This window comes from Aythya marila (assembly GCF_965140915.1).
Source record: "Aythya marila genome assembly, chromosome: 21".
In the NCBI taxonomy this organism is placed as follows: domain Eukaryota; kingdom Metazoa; phylum Chordata; class Aves; order Anseriformes; family Anatidae; genus Aythya; species Aythya marila.
In genome coordinates, this window is record NC_139062.1 from 1175099 (window position 1) to 1198033 (window position 22935).

General features: G+C 51.1%; 1 protein-coding gene across 3 annotated transcripts in view; it reads left to right on the forward strand.

Annotated features, from left to right (window-relative positions):
* The window catches only part of PRDM16 (PR/SET domain 16), a 282537-nt gene that overhangs the window by 210831 nt on the left and 48771 nt on the right, over positions 1–22935 (forward strand). For all 3 annotated transcript variants that reach the window (XM_082777087.1, XM_082777085.1, XM_082777086.1), the window contains exon 4: positions 21614–21748. In XM_082777087.1, coding sequence (XP_082633213.1) covers positions 21614–21748 — 135 coding nt within the window. The remainder of the gene's footprint in view (positions 1–21613; positions 21749–22935) is intronic.

A 22935-nucleotide genomic window follows, 5' to 3' on the forward strand; every position in this document is an offset into this window, starting at 1 on the left:
TCTTTGATGTTTTCGTGTGCAGCCTCCTGACCGTACCTGCTTCGGCTTTGCGAAGAGGTTTTGTATTTAGGTGACTTTTGGGCACAGATTTTACAAAAACCTCTCCCAGCTCCGCTGCTGGTTGGAGTGTGCGTGAAGCCGTGCTCTCGGCACCTCTGCTCTATCAGTCTATTCATTCTCTCTTTTTTTTTATCTCGCTCTTCCTCCCGCCATGGGCCCAGCCTCTGTGATTAAGTCTGCAGCTCTCCTGCTGTTTTTAATAGGCCTGTAGACCTGACCATCTGATGAGAACCAAACTGCACAGCGTGCTCCTGAATACTTTCACTGGAATCTCCTAATGCAGGGTATTAATCATGACTGTCAAACCATTCAGGCCCTAAATATGTCCACCCAGTATAAAATCATACTAAACGGGGGGGAAGGACTTGGCCCGTATTAAAACCAGGCATCAGACAGTCCCCGACTTCCCAGGCGCGATGGCCCGGGGCACTGTCCGCTTGGACAAACAAGGGCATATTCAGAAGGGGCTGGTGGTGCCTGACAGTCATAAAAGTTTGAGAAAATAAGCATAATGAGTTAAAGGAAATGCAGAAAGGCGTGGCTTCCTCCTCCTTTACCAACACGTATTCCTGCGAAATAGTTTGCTGGGGTATGTAGTTCAGATGCATCTGCCTCGCTGATCTTAATAAACATTTGTTTGGGTCTTCTGCTGCTGCAATTAAAAAGCAAGAAGTGCCAGGCCAGCCGCAGTTGTACTGAGTTGTGCACACAGAGCTCAGGGATTTCTTGCTCCAGTGTATCCCTTGAGTTTGATCCTGGAAGCGCAGAGCCCAGCGTGGCAGTAAAGCATGGGGTTGCTTGACAAGTCACGAGAAAGGTAAGGCTGCTTCTCTGTTAGCCATGAATTAGACGTGCATGTTTTAAACTGTGCTTGTTCTTGATGTTTCTAAGCTGCCAGGGAATGCAACCCCTAATATGAGAACGCACCTTCCTCCTCCCCCCCAAAAAAAAGGCTGTTTCTAATTCTCTGCAGTAAGAATGCCTTTATTCTTTGGAGTCGGCAATAAAACTTAATCGAGTGTAAAATAAAAGTTACATAAGGTGAGTGGTAAAATTTTACTGTTCCCAATGCTGGATTTATTGGAGCCTCCTCTCGGCACTGGGAGCCACGCGCCTCCTGCCCAGGAAGGCCCCGCGCTGCGGCACGGCCCGGGGACCCTCGGCAGCCTCCGGTGCTCCCAGGGCCAGGAGGACCCTCTGCTCATCCTGGGGACCCTCTGCTCATCCCGGTAAGGCCTCTGCTACCTGCGTGCTTCGACTGACAGCGGTAGTGGGAGAGGTGGTGGGGTGAGCCCAGCTGGTCCCGGTGCGAGCAGCCTCTGGCAGCGCTCCTGCAGCCCGCACAGCTCCTGCCAGGCCCAGCCAGGCTGCAGCAGCCAAGCCAGCGTCCTGCTCGGGGCTCCCTGCCCTCTGCCCGGCTGCCTTTCACTTGCCCTGCACACGGGGCTCGGGTCTTTGCTCGCTTTCCTCTTGCCCTGCTCTGTGCCTGGTGTAAGAATGCGCAGAGCCAGTAAGAACAAAACACCTGGGCGTGCTGCTGTGCGCAAAGTAAGGCAGGTGGCTTCCCTTCGTGCCTGTTGCTGGCTGCGTTCATTTGGTGGAATGGCTACCAGGGTAACGTGGCCCTTACTGGTTTCACGTACACACTTAGTGGGCTGATTTAATGTTCTTTTTCCCATTCTGTTGTGTCTGTGATAAATATGGCTTAAAATATCAGGCTATTTGGCACTTCTGGAAATACAGCAAAGTTTGTCTTTATTTAATTGCTTTTGCATTTGTTCCTCTAAAACCCAATTGAAGCAGCAATGACAAATAAGGCAGCCGATCCTTGCGAGAACAGTAACAATGCAGCGTTCCCTACCCTGACTTATTTCATATTTCCCATGCTGTGAAAGAAAAATCCTCCTCGAACTGCGGAGCAGTGGGTTTGTTGTCATTGCTCTTGGCAAGAAGGCTTCCAACTGCCAACTGTGTTAGATGCTTGGAGTCTAGACTAGGATGTAGCAACCAGGCGCGTCTCAGCTGGGTTTGGCTTTGGAAATGAAGCGAGGAGCCCAGAAACGGGGCCGGAGGGCAGCGCTCAGGGCGAGAACCTCTCGGCTGTCCCGGAGAAGATGCGGTCTGCTTGAGTGTCTGAGACAGCCCAGCCGCCAGAGCAAGGAATTTGAAAAAGAAGGTGGCAGTCGGCTTCCAGTCCCCCGTGGGACAGAGCAGCAGCAGTCAGAGCACCTGGTGAGCAGTGCACAGCCAGCTCCTGCATGGGAGTGGCCGTAGCCTGCCCTGCAGCAGGGGTGGCTGCAGGGACGTAGGAAGAGGCCAGCCAAGGCTGCACGCCTTCCCTGGCTGTACAGCACAGGGCAGCAGGAGCTTTGGGCATCTCTGTCATGTGTGTGCTTCCCAGGGGTGGTTTCTGGTGCACTTCACTAGGAATTGCCACAGCACAGTGGGTATGAGGAAGGGCCCCGTGTTGTCAGATGTCGTGTTTGTACCCATCGCTTTGGGCTCATTGCGTGACCTTGGCACTCAGCCCTCCTGCAGAGCTTCGGGTCGGGCTCCTGGCAGCCCCAGCGCTCTGGCAAGAGCTTGGTGTGGCACTGCACACCTCTCCAGCACGTCTCTGCCCTTCGCTGCAGCACCAGGCTCCGCTCTCGGTGCTCTCCAGACCCTTCTAAGGGCTCGCAGGTTTGCGTTGCTCCAGCATTTTAAGAAAAGCAAAGAGTGCCCCTGATGAGGGGAGCCAGGCGGGGTTCATGCAAAACAAAACCTTGCTATATTTGTGCGATTGTTCGAGCGGTTACGGGAGATAATTTGACCTTACAAAAGGGAATTATATATGATTTTGCCTTATTTCTTTCTTCTGCAAACTGACTTACGGCATGCGCGATGATTCATGCCAAGAGAGCAGAGAGGATATCGCACAATTCCAACCGCTTCGAAGGAAATGGACTCTTGGTGCCCTGAATAAAATAGAAAATTGTTAATAGCTGAAAAATGGCCAAATGTTCCCTTCTGAAAAGTCATTGTGGAACAATTAGAGCCACTAATGCTAATACTGCTGGCTTACGCTTTCTTTTAGCAAAGGTGAAGGGGGAGGAAAAAAAAATGCCAAATGCAGCCTTTAGAAAATAGAGAATTATTATTTTTCAGGATGAAAAGATCGGTGGCACACATTGCACACATGCCAGGACGGAACATTTCCATCACACGCCCCCACGTACACGCACACGTGTGAAGGGCGATGCTGGTCCAGCCGTGCCTGCGTGCGCGGCGCTCGCGTGCTGGTACCTGCTGAAACCCGCGTGGGTGCTTGCTCCAGCCTCGCGTCTCTTTAGCAGCATTTTATTGATCCTGTCTGGCTCTCTTAGGGGCATAACACATGTATATTAGAGGCCATTTATTCCTGATGTATCTGTACTCGTGAAACATGTTTCTATAACTGTATTATTAGTTTTGTCCAGCCTACAGGAAAAAGTGATACCGTAGCTGGCATCCCAGTGTTAGGTCATATTAAAACCATCTGTAACAAATCTTTATTTGCAGTTACTTTAGAGTTCAAATTTCAGCTTCTACTCCACCTGTCATCAGTGTTTATCCTCATAAACTTTCACAGCTTCTTTTATGCTGTTTCTTTTTCTAGTTCTGAGAGACCTTTTCAGCATTTTTGGCAATCTTGCGCTTAACTTTGCTTAGCAGAATTTCCCTCCTTTTGATTCAGAAAATACGTAGGTTTAATACATCTAGAGTATTTTTAGGAGAAGAAAATGATTTTTAATGTGATTTCCAAGAATAGCACTGTCGTGACTGTGATCTCCATGTAGACTTTAGCGTAGGAGAACAAAATGCTGAGGGAGGCTGTCTGCGAGCTGTTGCAGCAGAAGCACGTCGTTTTTGTGGGAATCAATAATTCTGCTCCCTCTCCGAGCGGCTGTGCAGAGGGGATGCTGCCATGATAACCGTGTGCTCGTTCAGACCTTTTGGCTTGCAGATGAAGATTATAGCCAAGATTATGAAGGGTGTTGTCAATTCAGCATGCAGTGTGCATTTTAGAGTACTGCCACATCCGGCTTCAATCTCTTGAATGCACACATCAAAAAAACCTTTGCTTGGCATCATCCAGGACAATCTCTAAAGCTGGGCACAGCTCTGAAACATCAAATGTAAAACCTGAGTTGTGTCTGTGGCTTCAAAGTGTGGCTCACCACTGCTCTAGCAACTGCTGGGTCTGTAGGAACCTCTGTGGGCTGGGCTCACGTGCTGGAAGAGAAAGGTTTTAAAACCTTTTTTTTCTAATTTATGTTTTTTAATCAACCTGCTTGGTCTTCCAAGCAGAACCATTTGTTGATGCTGAACATTTCTGATGTAGTTTATGTTGTCAGATTGCTGTGGTGAGCAAAGATGGGCATGCCAAGGAAAACAGACGTTCTACTGCATGGGAAGAGCTGCGGTTCCAATAATTCTCTATAAAGTGTGTTTTCCACTGTGATATCTGCTGTTGTTCTTTCAAGTGGGATCTGGGGAGCAGTTAATAAGCACATGTTTTCTCTCAGCGTTTCCAGAGCTGCCCAGAGAAGTAGGGCCAGTAACTGAGGTTCCTGCATCAGCGCGGTACGGTCTCGGAGGAAATAGGGCACCCTCCCAACTGCTGGCGGCCTTGCCAGGTTCTCAGTAGTGCTGTAAACACGCTGTGAATCCAGTGACTGATCTGAGGATCCTACAAGATCATAACAAATGAATGAACCCTTGGAAAGAAAGCAAAACAAAAGTCTAGAGAAAATTGCACTTGAAATAGCCGATGATCGCGGCCATTGAGATGCTCGTTACGCACACTTGTGTAAATAATTTGTCACGTTGACACATTGCAGCCAAAGGAAGAGGACCTTGCTCAGGCTCCTCATAATTTGGGTCTGCCCCGTGCTCGGAGTGAGTGTCCTGGTCCTTTCTTCCTCTCTCCTGGTCTCTTCCTCCTCCATCTCTTATTTCTGTGATGCAGAGGACGCATGAGTCTCGAGGTGATGGGGAAGTCTTTCGGGATTTCATCCCACCTGCCACAGGAGCAGTGCATTTTCCACCTTGGGACATACCGTTTTTTCTCATGCATAGCTGCATTTGATCTTGTCATTATTTTTTGTGACGCTTTCTGCCTCATATCCCATGATTATGGCTCCTAAGCACTCAGAATGTCCAAATTCAGCTGACAATCTCCTCATCTTTTTAGATGGTTGGCATAGCAGTACCTCATCCTCAGGCCAAACAGAAACTTGTTTTTGTTGGACTTGCTGTTTAATATGAGCAAAAGGAAGCAGAAGACCAGGTTGTTAAAGAAACCACTGGGTAAATAGTGCATAGCTGAGCTCAATAGTGTGTGCAGAGCTATTTGCGGAGATAAGAGCCTTCCAAAAATTTGACATGAGAGCAGTGGGGTTCAGAACACAGAGCAGACAGGTTGTTCGCACGGCGTGCAGTGCACTGCAGCTCGATAACAGAAATACCATTTGCATCGTAAGAAACCCTATACAGGTGTCCTTTGTCTCAACTGCCCTGCTACGTGCTGGGCACGGAGGGAAGACCAAACACTGGATGGAAAGCGAGGCTAGTCAGTGCACGCGTGCATATTTTAGAAGAACGTGAAGATGTGAACAAGTCTGGGTGGTGGTTGACATGCCTGCCGCGGGTGGTGCAGGTTTTGATCACTTAGCTTCATTTGCAGGGTGCCTGTCAGGGTCTTTGTGTCTCCAGTGGGAGGCAAAACTGGCAAAACAGAGAAATTGCAAGATGTTTAAGATGCAAATGAAGCATTCTGTATTTAGATGGACTTCTGCGGAACTTATAAAAGCCTAGCAGCTTCTAAGAAGCCTGGCTCCTCGGGGCGTTTCTGGGTGCCACCCGGAGGAAGGGATCTCGGGCTCAGGACAGCAGCAGGGCCCTGCAGAGCCCTGCAGAGGAGCTCTGCTCCCAGCCCCACGTCCCCGCTTGGTTCCCTGCCAGGCTCGGTACCGACAGCCGTATTTGGGGTGTTTGAGCAGAGCTCCAGAGCCTCTTCTGTCACCACTCCATCTGTGCTGGCTTTCTGTTGGCTTGCTTCTGTCTGAGCGTGTAAGTACACACAAGTACACGCGTGTATGTTGCTGCTGTCGTCTTTCTTGGGGGATTTGGTTTCTTTTTAATGATCCCATTCGGGGTGAGAGCAGGGAGGCAGGGGAGCTGCCACGGCCATAAAGCGGGCAGAAAACAAGCTTCATCTTTATAGCACAGAAGAGCACATTATGGATGTTTTTAATCTCTTTGACCTCGTGGCGGAGAAGGAGGGAAGTGAAGAAATTGTGACAAACCCCAGCCCTTTAATGCCAGGTTTGTTACTGCTCAGAGTGCCCTAAGGGTTAATGTAACAGTTTTAAGTCCTTCAATCACACCCACCCCCACCTACAGAACACTTCCAAATAATCCCTTTATAATAGACCCTTTTCCACAGATTGTATCTAACCCATGCATTAATGGGGCCCGTTGGTGTCAAGCATTTCAACAAATACGGGCCAGCAGCCTGCTCGGGGAGCCCCTCTTTCTGGCTCCATACGTTAATGATCTTTTGCCCCTCTGACTTAGCTCCCCTGCTGCAGGGACAAAATTAAACTACTGCGGATGGCAAAATAGTTATTTGCTGCCCAGGCAATTACATACTTCCAAAACTCTCCATCGCGGAAGGCCAGATGGACTTTATAGAAACCAGACCCAGGCCGCAGTTTTAATTATCATAGTCCTGTCAGAAATGAGTGAAATTCTGAATGACCGCATGAAACGAACCAAAAGCCTTACACATGGATTTTTTCCTCAATAAAATTTTATGGCTTCTTAAAGAAACAGCATTCATATATTTTACGAGGCCTAATCATTCACTAATGCCTATATTAGTGCACCTGTGGCACTCGGCCCCATGGAAATTGCAGCGCTGGGCCCGGCTACGTTCTTGTGCGTGTTATTGCAAACCCCTTGTCAGGAAGGCAGCACATGCTCCAGGGAGAAGCCGGGCTCGTTTCTGTTAGCCAGCAGTCGGTGTAATAAGGCAGAGAGATTTATGGACATTTATCTGCTGAAAATTTCGTTTCATCGCGTGAATAAGGCTTGCAGAAAGGAAACGGCGCTCCGTAAGAGGAGCATTTTTAACGTTCATTGTGGGGCAGGGCAGTTATTTGGAGGGGTTGGACACGTCATGTTCCTGTGCTGATTCAGTATGAGGAAGGATTTCCCCGGAATATTTTCTCCTGAATACTTCCTTGTGGATACTCTCCCCTCTCCTCGCAGCATTTGCCCTGTAAGTGCCCGGGAGCTGTGTGTGGTGCTCCCAGAGGTGACCAGTGTGACATGAAATCACACAGCTTTGTGTTATCGGGCTGCTGGTGCAGGTCACACAGCCTCGAGTTTGTGTTCGAATCACTTCGGGGCTCTGAGGGGCAGTTTTGCACTTTTCTGTCCTCTTCTCCCCGGACTCGGCTGGGTTTTGGGCCTGGAGCAGGGACGGGAGCAGGAGGCGCGTTCCGGGCCCTGGGCTCTCGGTGCTGTCCTCTGCTGTGTGCTGAGGGATCCCGTGCCCTAAATCTAATGGCTTAGGATTGTTCCCCATTGGTAATGAGTCTGGGTCCTGGGAAAGCCCTAGTTTAATTGGTTCTTGTTCGTTCAAAGCAGGTGGCCCAGCTGATGGATTTACCTCAATGTGTTTAATCACACGGTGTCTAGAACCACCAGTCCCTCTCGCAGCCAGCACAGGATCTCCAGGGTGTTTGGGGCAGGTATTTCTCTAACTCCATCTTCACAAAGCTTCCACAATCTCTGCAGCTGCTCTTTCCTTTCCGTATCACTCTCTTGACCGTCAGATGGTGCCTAACACCTGAACTGGAGCCTGTGACCAACTCCCAACACCCAGTCCTAAGGCCGGGCAACTCCGAATCCTTCCAGCTGTCGTTGTGCACCACATTTCTAGCCCTCAGCGTGTTCCCACAGCTCATGCAGGGCTGTCACTGTTTGCCTGCCTCTCTCTTGGTGTGTGCTGCCCATCCCAGGCCATCCCAGCCCTGCCGTGTGTCTCCTGAGGGCCGCGATGAGTTTGCACGCCCCGATGGCGGAGCAGCCCTGCGGTGCCCGCTGCCGAGCCCAGGGGAGGATGAGCAGGTTGGAGCTAGCTGGCAGCAGAGGGAAGGTGGCCCGGAGGAATGCATCTCATCTGGTCCTTAAAGTCAAATTTGCTAATGAGGTCCACTTCAGCAACGTGCTGACAGCCGCAGAACATACTGGGTGTGTTAGCCGCAGCGCGGCTGGAATGAAGTCAGCTTTCTCTCCCTATGCTTTCTCATTACTTCATGCGCTTGGCAGCTGCTAACAGACTGGACGGGCTTAGCCAAAATAAGACCCGATGTAGAAACATGGAAAAGACTATTTAGCGTTTCCAACCGGTCGTGCCGGGGGGCGGCGGGGCTGCCCCGTGTGGATGCTCTGCCCGCGGTGCCGCCAGGTGGGGGCTGAGCCCTCCGCTGCGTCCTGCCGGGGGGACAAGTGTCCTCTGATGGAGCCGGCTGCTTCCAGGGGGGGCTGGGAGGAAACAGAGAGTATTTGGATAAACTCGGCGGCCCTTCGGACTAGAAAAGGACTTTTGTTCGCGTAAAGAAAAAGGCTGTTACATTACCATAGGATAACTGGACCCCGGCCAGTAAAAACTGCGCTTGAAGTATAAAGACCGATCGGGAGTGCCAAACGAAGGATCTTTTCCTTGAGGTCAGGTATTTATTTTTATTGATTAGAACGTGAGATCTACATCTATGGCACGGCCTGGCCCGGAGCACGGTCTCTGTGGAGGATTGTCCATCCACCAAGGGCGCGTTGTGCCCGGCTCTGCAGCTCCCTCCTTGTTGCTGTGCCTCCGGCTTCTCTGCATGGTCACTGCCCAGCCACAGGTGCCCGGCACGGCGCTGCCAAGCTTGGTGACATCCCCAGAGGCATTTCCAAGCACGTTGGTGGCTGCTGATGGGCTCCTTTCCACCCAAGAACCATGCCAGGGGTGGTGAGCTCAGTGGTGCCCGCTGGCCGTCCCCAGCATGGGATGGTTGAAGCCCCATCCCGTTGGGAAGCTCCCTCGGGAAGGAGCAGATCCAGGAACACCGGGGGGGCACCTTCAGAGCATGGTGCTCCCTGCCTTCCCTGAGCAGAGGGTGAACCTCGTGTGCCTGTCCTGGCTGCTCTTCTGAAGCTCTCGCAATGCAGCGGAGCAGTTTGGGGCAGAAGAGGTGGCTTTGTTAATCCAAACAGAGTGAAAGAGAAGAACTGAGAGCTGAGAAACACCCTCGAGGGTTCCAGCCAACAGATTATTGGGTCCATGCTCCTGCTTAGGTCTTTTTTATGATAATATGGTACGCTTCAGTATAAGATATAAAAGACATATTTGGTGCAAATGCTTTCCTAGGATTTATTTGTATCTAACCACTTATGAAAGTTTTACTGACTTTAAAGAACAGATTTGCTCACCACCCATAAACCACTTCTTTCTGCTTTAATTAAACCATTTTTGTCCATGAGGTTTTATTCACACACTGACAGCACCAATATAAATACATCTCTGCCAGAGTAATTAATAAAAGTAGGCAGTGCAAGGGAGAAAAGCATGTGTGTCGTATCATCCTGGTAGGCTCTACTGTTGTATAGCTCTTCCAAAAAGTTAAGAACAGCCCTGATTAAAATGTTATGCGGCTTATGTGTGTTCAGATTTAATTTGGTATAATTGAATTTATGTTCATCCTTGGAGAACTCACGGGGCTGCCAGATAGAGACAGAAATCACTTATACCGTGGAAATACTGCACTATTAGATTTTTTTTAAGGCTGCAGGATTAGGTCTTAATAAACTGTTTCAACAGCATTTCAAGGCTTGGGTAGTGGCTTGGACTGACTGTGTGGGTATTTGCAAAGGGAATGAAGACAATTCTTTTTTTCACCATGTTTCAATGGTTTTACATGCTAAAGAATGGCTTGGAAATGTGACACGGTGCTTCCTACTTAGCATTGCATTAGTAATTTTTATTACAGTTTGAAGGAGTTTTTGCAGCATACATTCTATGATCTATAATTTATAACTTCAGAATGAGAAGCTGCCTCAAAAAAATGTCTCCATCTGTTAATGAGGAAGACTTTCAGGTTACTTTCATGTGGATTTCTAATACCTGAAGTCTTTGAAATGGTTTCCCAACAGCATTTCACTGGAGGAAAGGTGTTTGTTTTGGAAAGAAGGAGAAACCATCCTCACATTCAGAGTGACTGAGAGCTGACTTGAGAAAGCAATGTCCTTTTCTGTCCCACCCATCGCATTAACAAAAATCCTGCTCTCTTTTTGCAGGCATTTAGCCTTGTGTCCTGTCTCGTGTTTGACTGACACGAGTGGGATTTTTTTGCATGCATTTTGGGAAGGTGCTCACATGCTGCAGTGATAGTGGCGATGCCGAAACCCCAATAACAAGCAAACCCTGTACAAGGAGCAAACATTTTCCTGCTTAGCAGGTGGGCAGGAGTGGCCCAGGTAGGATGTGGGATCCTTTTCCTGAGGGTGCTGATGCAGTCCTTTATTCCTACAGCAGAGGTGTGTTCCCATGCTGTATGGGGCCGTTTTGGTGAGCAGATGCCTGATGCTTGCCATCCTCAGCTCTGTCTTCTGGATCGCCCTCTGACTTTCTGGTAATTGAGAAAATCCCTGTACAAGGTTGATACTAGTCTTTTTTTTTTTTTTTTCTCTTCCTATTTGGATTTAAATATTTGGCTCCCTTTAAAGCCAGCAGAAGTCTTTTCCTGTTGGGTTGGAGGCCAGATCAATGTGCAAAATGTTGGCTTTAGCTGTGCAGCCGTGCCTCTAAGAGTTGTGAAAATCACCCGCAGAAGATCAGCGATTCTGTATGAGGGTACCAGCACCTCCCTAACGCAAACCTGCCGTGCTCAGGCACTGCAAGATACGTGCTGTGTCAGATCGTGCTTTGTTTTGAGACCCTCCATCAGAGAACCAGCTGTGCTGGGATCTCCTGAGTAAAACAACCCGAGCGGAGGCACCCGCGCACCTTCCGCAGGGCAGCGCCGTGCCTCCGGCCGAGCATCGCCCTGCCCCGCTGTCTGCTGACACAGAGCTGGCCTCAGGTCCGGGCTGGGGGTTTTGAAACGGAGCTGCTCAGCGTATCCAAAGGGCAGATTTATCATTAGGATAAATTCCCTGGAAGACAGCGTTTCATAAGTCGGTGAATTGGCTCGGGGTAAAGTTCATCCGGGCGGCACTTGGGACTGCGCAATTGACCCTTGTGCATCCTCGTAACGAGGGTTTGGGTTCGTGGTGGCAGACAAGATACATGGACTTGTCTGGCTGCAGCTGCGGGGAGGTCTGGTCACCGAGATTTAGTGGGAAATAACTGGATCAGCCCCTCGGTGTTGTCACTTTGGAAGGAGCACCAAGTTGGGGCCTGGAGGATTCTAGAGCTTGATTTAAAAAAAAGAACAGATTTCCATGATTTTGTGAGAGAGGGTTACAGCAAACTTCCCTGAAGGATGCAATGCCAAAAGGAAGGCAGCGAGCATCGGGACGAGCCCGGGCTGTGCCAGGAGCCCAGCAGGGACAAGCAGAAGCAGGGGGACAGGACCGGGCTGTGGCTGCCCCCAGTGCAGGGGGAACCGAGGCTGAGGCCATTTGGAAGTCTCTTGGAGAAGGGCTGGAGGACGGTCACAGACATGGTGGAGGTGCTGGGGTCCGTGGGCAGCTCCAGCCCAGCCTCCTGGCTTGTGCAGCCCCATTACACAATTGCAGCACATGTCCCGAAATACCGGGGTGGCACAGACCAGCCCCAGTGCCCCTGAGCCCCAATGCTCTTGTCTTCGAGCACTTAAAGTTTACCTGAGCAGGCTTCAGAGCCTCTGCTGGCTGCCAGACTGCCAAGGGAGTGGGGATGCCCTTGGTGCTGAACTTAATGAGAAACGAGCCCCCCAGAATCCTGCTACAGCTCGAGTCCTGTATCAGAGGGCAGGATCACCCTGCTCAGCGCGTCAATTCGAAGGGAAATGGCTTGGCTCGTGTTGTTTATGTGCCTCTGCTGAGTGAGGCTGATGCTGACTCGCAGGCAGCTGCCAGAGGGCTGCTCCCTCCTGTAGGAGACCTTTGATACCTTCAGGCAGGAAGGGGCTCCAAAACCATTTTTTTTTTGGTGTGGAAACAGCTCACTTGGTGCAAAGATGTCCAGCCCTGGTGTCCCAGGTTCTCCTTCTGGTGACGCTGGTGTTACAGACGAGCTGTGCGTAAGAGTTATGAGGGGAAGAAGCTCTCCGGTAAGATGCTGAGCACATGAACGATCTCATCTCCCCCAGGAGGCGAGCCGGCCCGCGAGCAGATGCTCTAGCAGCGCTCAGAGATTCTCCTTCCCCACCTTGCTTGTGTAATTCAACAAACGCTCCTGCTGCCCATGCTGCAGGGCAGAGAGACCGGATAATATCCTGGCTGCTTCCCTGCTCGCTGCCCTGAGCGCAGAGCACCTCGTGGCTTCGTGCAGGGCTGTGCGTGTGCCCTCGGTGTAAATCAGCAGCTGGGTGTGTGCAGGATGGTGCTCAGCGGGGCCGGAGCCCCCCGAGCTGCTGTGGGACGGGTGCGGGGGCTGCAGCGCCTCGATTTTGCACCCTCTTTTGGTAACGTTTTCGGTAAGTATCGGCTCTGAAGAAATCACATGTTTCGGCTTGGCGAGAGGCGAGCAGCGCGGTGTTACTACATCAAGAGGAAATTTCTCGTTGGCTCGGCCCGAGATGGCCGCTTTGTTTTCCGAGCCCTTTCAGCAGGGCTCTGCTGTTCCTGTTTTTGATCAGCTGCGTTCAGGAGGGAAGCCTATAATATCCTTTCATTCTTTCGCTCAGTGCCAGCCCCGGTTCACAAACTCATCTATTTCACACCTTCTAAAGAGCACGAGAACAGTCTGCAAAGCAGCTGCCTTGCTCATTTCTGATCAGAAAGGTTCCGAGGGCTGCGCTTCCTCGCGCGATTGTGGCACCTCTGGGGGGGTTTCCTGTGTAAATGAAACCTCGGTGCAGCTGCGCTCACGGCAGCCGGGGGACGGGAGGGCTTCGCTCTGGGTCTTTGCTTTTAAAATCTCTGCTCGGAACGTGTAAGGTCACGGCCAAAGCGCTGGTAACGTGCACCCTTTTGGCCCGTAAATTCAGGGCATTTAAAGCTAACATGCGAACAGGAATGCGCTTCCAGATGAGTATTCCTGGGCTGCCCGGCTGCCGCTGCGCGCGATGATGTGAGACGGGAGGGAGGATAATGACCCTCTGCACCGGGTACGTTGCTGCTGGTAAATTTGGGCCTTCGTCTAATTTAATATTTAAACATCTTAGCGTACGGCTGGTGAGAAGTCGGGAAGAGGCAGGTGAGAGCCCCCAGGACGGCGTTGCTCCGTGTGGGCCTTCCCGTGCCAGGTCCTTCAGGGGACTCCGCTGGGGCTGTGAGGCCGCTGTGCTGTGGCTGGTGTTAGCAGTATGAATGGGCGCTTGAAGGCTCTGCTACTTTTTTGGCCAGCGTGTAAAATGCGGCAAATGGTTTTGGCACCCGGCGCCTTCAGTAAATCACTCTGAAGAGCCCTGCATGTTAGTGGTGTTCCACAGCTCCCTTCCCAAAACATTATTAAAATAAAGTCGCAGTAATGAGGAATGATTTAAAACAAGTGGCAGGAGCCTCCGCGCACACCGGCCCAGCCAGGCACCGGCACGCACCTGAAGAAGCCGACCAGGAGCTGTTCCTAAGGCAGCTGCCTTCCCTTTTGGGAACGAGCGAGGGGAAGGAGCCGGTGCCTTTGGTTTGGTTTCCGATGGCACAGCTTGCCACTTCCAGCAGTCAGCGTGCAGCTCCTGGAAGCGGTGATGAGGACGGGACCTGAGGATGTGCAGCGTTCGCCTCAGCTCCTTCAGAAACAGGTCTCTGTAATTTCTGAAGACAAACGTTCACTTTTGGCCCTCAGCAGCTCCTCTGTGGGTGCCTCGACCAAAAGACCTGATGGAGCTGGCATCTCCGCCGTGCCACCACGCTCAGCCTGTGAACACCAGGCAGGCACCGAGGGGAGGCGGCCTGGGCGGTGGTCTCACTTCTACAGCACCTTGGCATTTCTTTGGCACCTCGCTCCAGGCAGGGGCTGTCTGTAGGGCATTCCCCATCTCCAAAAAGCAAAGGCACTTGGCCAAAAACGGCAACATCCCCCCAGGCTGTGCATCCCTGAGATGCCCACAGGCAGCTCGCAGAGCAGCAGGGTTAAAACGTGACATCCTACGGGTGCGCTCAGGGCAATGGCAAACCAGACGTGCTGCCTCGCGAGCCTCCTGGCATCGTCAGCCCCCTCACCACGCCGCGGGCGGAGGCGGCTGAGATTTTTCGGGTGTGACAGAGCAGGGTGCTGCTTCGGGAGGTGCGCGAGGAAGCCTTCACGTGTCTGGTGGTGCAGTGCCTTCAGCGGGACCGTGGGAGTTGTTAGCTCCTGGAAAGCAGCACAGCTCACGTAGCTGGGGTGCTGGGAGAGCAGGCGGAGAAGAGCCCGAGTGCCAAGGGGCCTCCTGGAGAAGCTGTGCTCAGGAACTGTTCCAGCCTTAACTCAGGTTCTGCTCAGCTTCTGGGCCGGCGTGTTGCTGCCAGCAGCGCTGCTCTGCTCCTCCTTGCCCGTGGCTAGTGGCCCCCCTGCCTTGGAGGGAGCCGTGTGGTGCCAGGTCTCCCTCTTCAAGCAGCCCCAGGCCACTCGTGCCCTTCAGCGCTTTGTCCCTCTGCAGAAGCTGCGAGGTGCCGGCACGCCGAGCCTGTTTCGGTGGAAATTCAGCGCTGCTGGACCTCCCGCTTCTGCTCCCCCTTCCTAATTAAAGCAAAATTAAATGTCCTGGAAAGCCTCATCTGCCTGCGAGCAGTCTGCCTTTTGTTTATCAGATCCAGACTTCTCTCGATTTCCCATTTATTTTTATCTACCAAGCTTTTAGAACTTCATTAATGTTTTTTTAAATGGGTCGAAACGAAGTAGAATACGAAAGTGTGATGTTTTGAGCTCTTTCTGCGGGGAGGAAAACTTCAAAGTTTTAGCGTGTATATATTACAAAGAACTGGAAATCCCTTTCTTGACTTGTGTGTACAATATCTGAGGCAACCCTGCGATTTGATTCAAGCATAATTTTTTACGGTTTACTGTTTAATTTAAATCAGTGTGGTATGAATTACGTTACTGGTGAAAAATGAGCTTTTGTTGAGATAAATGCTTGCCATCATCTTGAAAGTCTTCTTCTGTTTTGACATCTTTACTTGATGTTTCTCTGCGCGGGGACCCGGAGCTGTGCGAGCTCGGGGCCGGGGGCTGCGTGGAGGGGAGCGGGGCCAGTGGGGCGCAGCGTGCTCAGCCTCGAGGCTCCCGAACCCCGCGGTGCCCCTGCTTTGTGGAGCACGAGATGCTTCCGTGGAGATCACACCCACGAGCACAGTGAGTACCAGCACCGCATCCCTGCTGTGGCTGCGCGGCCGCCTCTGATCCACGCTCAGCTGGGGCTCGGCTGCTCCTTCCTCAGGGTGCTCCTTCCACAGGAGGAGATCCCGAAAGGTCCCTCTCCATCCCCGATGCCCGAGCGGCTCGGGCTCTTGACACCTGAGGATGCCGTAGTTCTCCGATCCTGCGGTCATTTAACAGCCCCACGAATCAAAGCACAGGCTTTTAGGAGCAGTCTTTTCTCCAGTCCCCGCTCCCCTCCCACCAGTTTGCTCTGGCCGGGAGCTGGAGGCCCTGGAGCTCGCTGGGCGCTGCGCAGCGCGGCTCCCGCGGGGCCGCTCCTGTGGCCCCAGCCCGGCCGGGTTTGGCTCGGCTGCTGGTCCCATCAGTTCCCTGTGCTGTGACCTGGTTTTGTCTGACACGTTTCTCATTAACTCTTTGTCAAATCACCAGGAAGCCTGGTTAATTGCAGGCAGAGTGCTGAATTTATGAGTTCATCTAGGCTTCGTGTCTACACATTGACAGAGGTGTTTCTCTGGATGAAATCTTTTTCTCTTCATTTTGCGGCAAGAATGGACTTTCTGTTTCACTTACTTCTGAAAGTCATAAATCGTAGCGATCCCTCCCTCCTCTTTATTTGAAAGAAACACAACAAAACTTCATGGCAACAGTTTATTGCTCTAAATCAGCTTGTGGGTCATTAAAGCAAAAAGAAAAAAAAAAAAGGAGGGGGGGGGGAAATCTCCCTCTAACTCCTGCCAAATAAAATGCGTACATCAGCCAAACTGTCAAAGGCAGATCCTGCAACTATGGGATGAGAAGGTTTATTACACTTTCAGCTTCTGGGGAGGGATGTTATAGCAACAGGACGCTGGGTCACTGATGGCAAACTCATGGTTGCTTCGTTTCTTCATGCACACTAGGAATCCATTAAGCTAACTGACGACAGATCCCTAGGCATTCCAGTCCTACAGCACACCTCTGCGGAGGCCAAATGTTGGACTCTGCCCATTAAAACGTGAAAGAAACAACCCAACAGAGAGCCCACAAATTAGAGAAGCAGGAAACCTCAAATGATGTGCAAAAAAAATGGTTAATGTTCAAGAGAATTTTTCCATAACTTTTGCTTCATAACTCAGCATCTCTGATCTTAATAAATTACGAGACAGAGCCCCTGCAAGATCAATGAGCCCTTTGGATTCGAGTCCTGAAGGCTGTTCAGCAGAAAGCAGATGAGGCTGCAGAGCGAGCCCTGGGCCATGACAACCATTTCCTCTTGGCTGGCTCGAGATGAGCCTGAACCACAGCCGCGGCCAGCGGTCGGCTCTGGGTCCAAGCTTCGTGTCTCTGCAGCGGGCCAGGCTGAAAACCTGACATCCAAATGAGCATGAAGGTGCATTTGTTTGAAGCAAATCGACTGCAGAGGAGAGGGATGGGGGCTTCGGGGTGGGAAAGGAGACGGTGCTCCCTGGAAGGATAGCGAATGTCTCAGCAAAACGTCGTCGTGGCACCGCCACCAGCCGGGACGAGAGCTGGGAATTCTTGGATGAAGACAAAAGAGCAGGGAGGTGCCTGGGTTCATAAATCCAGCGAACGCCCTGAGCTTGCCATCTGCAGCAGAGGGAAGGGGAAAAAGATGAACTTGTTTTGACACGGTCAATGAAAATTAAAAAAAAAAGGCAATGAGAAACCCACGGCAAGGTGCGGGATGGCTGGGCTGGGCTGGGTGGATCAGGCTGAGCAGAGGGCAGCGAGGCACTGGAGGTGCTCTCACTCTGATGGAGTTGATGAGAGTGCCCACGGGCTGCAGTCCAGATGAAAGCTGAGTTTTCCAGCAGATCGACGAGTGCACGTGTCTGTCTGTCCCAGACGGCCTGGAGATTAGCTCAGGGAAAAGGTGAGGCAGCCAAATGTGCTCCTGCCCCGAGCACGGCTCTGGGGCCGTGATGCCGCAGTCCAGGCTGTGGATGAGCACGATGGTAACGTGCTGTCCCCAAAGGGACCACAACACCGACAGATAACGGGTTTGGGCATTAAAAATATTACCAATTACTGATTTTAATTGTCTTTTCCCTACCCTTTCCTCATTCTCCCCCCTTTTTCTCTTTTTCCTCTCTCTGATAATGTCTTTTAATGTCTGAGCCAAATTATCCCCCCGAGATGCCTCGGTACAACCTCGCTGATGTCAGAGCTGGGCTGAGCAAGCAGAAGTACAACCAACGCTTCAACGCCACCAGCTCCGACTCCTGCCAATTCCACGTGTGATTTTCTGGCTTTGTTTTGGTTTTCTGTAGCTTTTTTTTTTCTATCCCTTTTTCTTTTGCAATTGGACTTCTTTGGAGCATCGGTTACCTCTCCGTGCTGCCGTGCTTCTGAAACACCCACGAGTGAATCACCCTCGTGCATTCCAAACACAAGCCCTCAAACAGAAAATCTTTTTTTTTTTTTTTGTTACTGACAGTGACTTGCAAACAGCTGGTTTGAAGAATTTCGGCAGAGGAAATTTCTGATTTTCTTCTGGTCTAAACTGGAAGAAGATGTGGTAAAAGGTTTTGGTTTGTTTTTCTGGAGGTTTTTTAGGGCAGGGGAAAGAGGAGCTTAGGAAATTATTTGTGTGGACACGTGTTTGATAGAGGTAAAATGACATCATGGGTAATAACTTGCAATTACTTTTTTTTTTTTTAGTATTTTTTAAATTATGATGTACATTTCATATAGAACATCAAAAAAGTGTGTGCTTGTGATCTTTATCTTGCTCGAGGTGTCAACCACAAAGAGCTGGACCGGCAGCGCTCGGAGCAGGTGCTTCCACCGCACCTGAGACAAAGCCTCCTTTTCTGACAGCTTGACATTTTGTTGGACAGATACTGAAACATCCTAGAAAACTAACATGTAACGGATCGTGCAGGATCATGGGTACATAGGGAAAAAAAAAAAAAAAAAAGTTTAATCAGGCAGAGAAAGTTCCTTGAAAATTAGAAAGCTGGATAAAGCTGGATGTGGAAGACTGCCATGGTGTAGGGCTGTCTGCTGTTTCAGTTGCAATTGCAAAGTAAAGATGTGTTAGCATAAGTCCTAGGAAATTCACATGGAAAAAAGAACACCTTTTCCTTCTGTACCTAAGGGGAGAGGAAAACTTTTCTACCTATTGCACTGCGGTCAGCCAGCAAGTGGTAACTGACTGCTGCTCGGCAGGTGCATTGCTGCCAATGATCTGCCTCTTCTGCCTCTCCAACAGCCCTTTTGTTTTCCAGTTTTTGTTTTTCCATTTGTTTTTTTACCCAAAGCAAGGAAGGCATGCCGCAGTGTCAGGGACGGCATCGTGCAAATTGCCTTCCAGTGACACCGCTGGGCCTCGGCTCGTGAGACTTTGTTTTATTTCCAGAGTACAGTGAGTGTGTGAGAAAAACAGGGGCTCGAGTTCTCAGGGTTTGTACGGACTCGTTCTTTCTCATTCTGATCTGTGAGATCTCACACCCCCAGTTCGGGTGCTAAAGCTCCACTCAGATGAAACCACAGAGTTTCAGGTGATTTTTAGCTAAGACAGGACCTCGCTCAGGCGGCGCTGGCAAGCCTTGTGCGGGGGCCTGCAAAGCAGCTGGTGAATTGGAGCTGAATTCTGCTTTTCTCCAGAGCTATCTGGAGTATCTGCGCCTAAATAACTCCAGAATATGAAAGAGGGCACCTGAAACATACGGCTACAAACCAAAAGGGGATTTGCCATCTTGCTGACTGCTTCTGTACACACTGATGGTGCTGGGGGTTATCTGGGTGCTGCCTGTCCAACTGTTCAAACCCAGAGGCCCTACACCCATGCTGGTTGATGGCTTCCAACCAGCGGCCGAACATGGACAGTTGGTCCTGGTTTTGCTGTTTTCCAGCTTTCCCTGGGAGCTGTCACCCCTTCCCAGTGAGCTGTGTCCCCGCAGGTGCTCCCTGGCTGCCCACCGCCCGTCACTGATTTGGGGTCAGCAGGGCCAGGGCCAGGGCTTTAATCTTAGCAGCAGTCAGCAGCGTCAGCCAGCCTCCATGTTCCTAGAGGTTCCCTGAGATAAAACAGAAGTTACTGTTATTGTAGCTTGAGTAAACTCGGTAGAGTTGTTCAACCCACGTTAGGAACGCTTTTCTTTTTTTCATTTTTTCTTACAAAGTCCAAACTACCCTCACCAGCTTCCTCTGACGGTGCTGCCTTGTATCAGAGAGGAGAGCTACAAAGAACCGGGTACTGAGAGCCTCGTTAGGGCAGAGCAGGGGCTGTCGTGTGCCCTCGCATCCCCTCGGAGTCACGAGAGAGTAAATTCAGCACGTGCAGGTGGCTCTCCTGGAAAGCGGAGGTCCCCGAACAAATGCAGCCAGTTTTGAGGAAAGCACCTACATAAAAACAAAAGACAAACAGCAGCGAAACACGCCGGTAAGAGCCCTCTGCACGGGGTGCGCCCTCAGTTTGGATTTCTGTATGTTTAACGTTGGGCAGAAATTCCAAACCTGGAACAAACCCATGGCACCGGGTGACATTTGGGGAAATGGTGAAAGATTTGTGCCTGCTCTCCGGGAGGTGTCCCTGACCCCTTCCTCTGCCCCAAAACCTCCGAGGGCCCCGGCAGAGCCCGGGAGCTGCAGGAGCAGCGGCTGCGTGTGTGCCATGCACGGGCACGAGGAGGGGCTGGCGGCCGCTGCCTGCCCTGACGGCGAAGCGGAACGAGGCGAAAGTGAAACCAGCAACTGAGAATTTGCTCACATAAACCCGAATTTGCTCATATAACTTCTACACGGCTGCCAGCAGGAAGCGTCTCGCGATGCAGCCGCTGCTTTCAGCGGGGAGCGCGCTTCCATCTGCAGCAGCTCCGCTCCAGCAGAGCCGGGGCACTGTGGCAAAGGACGTTGCCTCTGCAACTCCTGTTTTATTTATCCTGGAAGCTGGAATGTGAGGAATGAGCAAGGCAGGGCTTTCTGGAAGAGGAAGGATGATGTTTTGTGGCCAAGACAGTTGAATTGAAAGCTAAACTCAGTCGCTGCTTCTGCTGCTGTGTCCTAAGGAAGTCATGGAAGGCAAATTTGCCTGAAATGGCCACTGCTGGGGAGCACCCCAGAGAAACCTGTGCCAGGACTGAGGTGTTAAGTAAAGCACGGTATCACCCCCGAGCAGTACGGAGCCAGACCTCATAAGCGTGGGCTGAACACGAGGGATCGATGCCTGCGAGGCTCCGTGTGTGAGCCGAGCTCTGCAGCCTGAGCCCAGTGTGCACAGGGAGCTGAGCTGAAGCACATGGGCAGCGTGGTGCTGAAACCCCTCACACGGGGATAAAATAACCCTGGGCATTTTCTTCACTGTTAGCAAAGACAGGGCCCATCAATTCACCTGAATCTGCCAGGCCTGGCTGGTGAGCAGCAGCCAGAGCATTCCCAGGCAGGGCAGGAATGAGGCTGAACACAGGGCTGTTCCTCCTACCAGTTCTGCCCCACCCAAACACTCATTCTGGGGGGAAATGCAGGATTTCCCTGAAGATTCAGTGCCATGGTCTGAATTGGAAGCAATAAGCCAAGAACCGACGATGTGATTTTCCCTTTGTCCATTTTAATGCAAGTAGCTTGAGATCAGAGGTTGGTGCTGGAGGAGGCGGGGTGGGGACCTCCAGGTGTGCTCAGGGACCTCCAGGAGGGCTCAGAGCCACAGGTGCTGGCAGCACGGAGCAGTTTGATGGCCTGGTCATTACAGTGAATGCAGTTCAGCAAGTCGATCTGTTTTGCTCTAAGCTGATGTGAATACTAGAAGAGTGCTTTTGTCTCCATATCAGTTGTAGTCCTGAGCCGGTTACTCATGGAGAGCTCTGGTAGAGGTCCTTGGAGGTTCTTCTAACCAGGAACTTGTGATCATGGCTGAAGAGCTGCTTTAGCCCTGCCAGACGTGCTTATCAGTGTTACTTGCCATCCAGCTCATGCCTTGCTATTCCTTGTTATGAAATCTGCACTGCAAATAATTCTCCTTTCTTTCTTCTTTCTGCATCTACTGTTTGATACCAGATGACCCACGTGTTCCTTCCTCCTGTTCTTCTGCAGATTGCTGATGACCTGGGAAATGAGAAATTCTGCATTGATGCTAGCCAGAGCGGAGCTGGGAACTGGCTGAAGTACATCCGCGTGGCCTGTTCCTGTGACGAGCAGAACCTCGCCGTGTGCCACATTAACGACCAGGTAATGACTTCGGCAATTAGCCAAATTAACTGCTGTGTTCACCCGTGCGGGCTGCGCGGTGGCAGCACCCGTGTCATCTTCCAGGCCTTGGCTCCTCTCGCGGTGGGGAAGGTTGTGTGAAATGTTGGCACCTGCTGGGAGGCGTAGATTATGGTACTGGAGCACAAAGGAGGCAAATGGAAACCACTGCTGGTATTTCGTTGCCATCAAACCTGTAAAAAGTTCATGCCACAAGTTGTCAGTGCTGGGCACGTGGCTGCAGGCTGTGAACGCAGGTTTTGTCTGTGTTTTAGAGGGGATGAGAGTGGGGCATGGATTGGGAGTCTGCAGAGCAAAGAGGAAAAACCCAATGGGCACATTGGGGAAAGGCTGGTGGAGCAGGCGGGGGCGAGGGACGTCACAGGGGTGGAATGGTTTTGATAATGTTAGTCCCAAAGACGCAGGAACCTTTCCTCTCTGCACAGATGACAGGGTATTTCAGGGATTAAAGAGCTATTGTTTCTAACGTTGTTTGAAACACAAAACCAAAACTGGATTCAAGACGAGCAATCCAAGTTGGGAATTTCACAAACCTCAAATTGAGTACAATTCAAATATAAGTTACTGGTGCAGACCTAGCTTAAATGAGAAATGCAGTCATGTTATTGCCAGCTCGCAAACAGGAGGCATATTTGGATGCACACAAAAAAAAAGACTTGAGGATGGAAAACCAAACTTCTAAAAAGCCCAGTAAGAAAGCTGTACTGCGAGGGACGCTGGAGGGAATCTGAAGTAAGCCAGCTCTTGTCAAATGAGAGCAGCTCGGGCTGTGCCGAAGTGTCAGCCCACTTTGTGACCTTAGTTCCTGTTGTAAAATTCTTTTACATCATTTAACTTTGGATGCAGAAAGAAAAATACAAAAATACCGCAAATGTTCCCAACTCAGGCAACCTAGAGGAGATCGAGGCACAAAGCTCTGAATTTCAGCCCGCCTTGTTGAAACGAGCTGCTGATTGCTTCAGTGCCCACTCACCACTGCTCACAAGTGCTCTTACGGCAAGGAGCCCTCCAAGCAAGAGCCAACATTTATCATCAGCTCCTCGTCTTACACCGCGAGGGGCTCTCCGTGGCACGCGGGGCTGGCTCCTGCCTCTCGGCTTCAGGGAATGACAGGGTCGGTGTCTCAGCAGACCTGGCGCTTCCCCTCA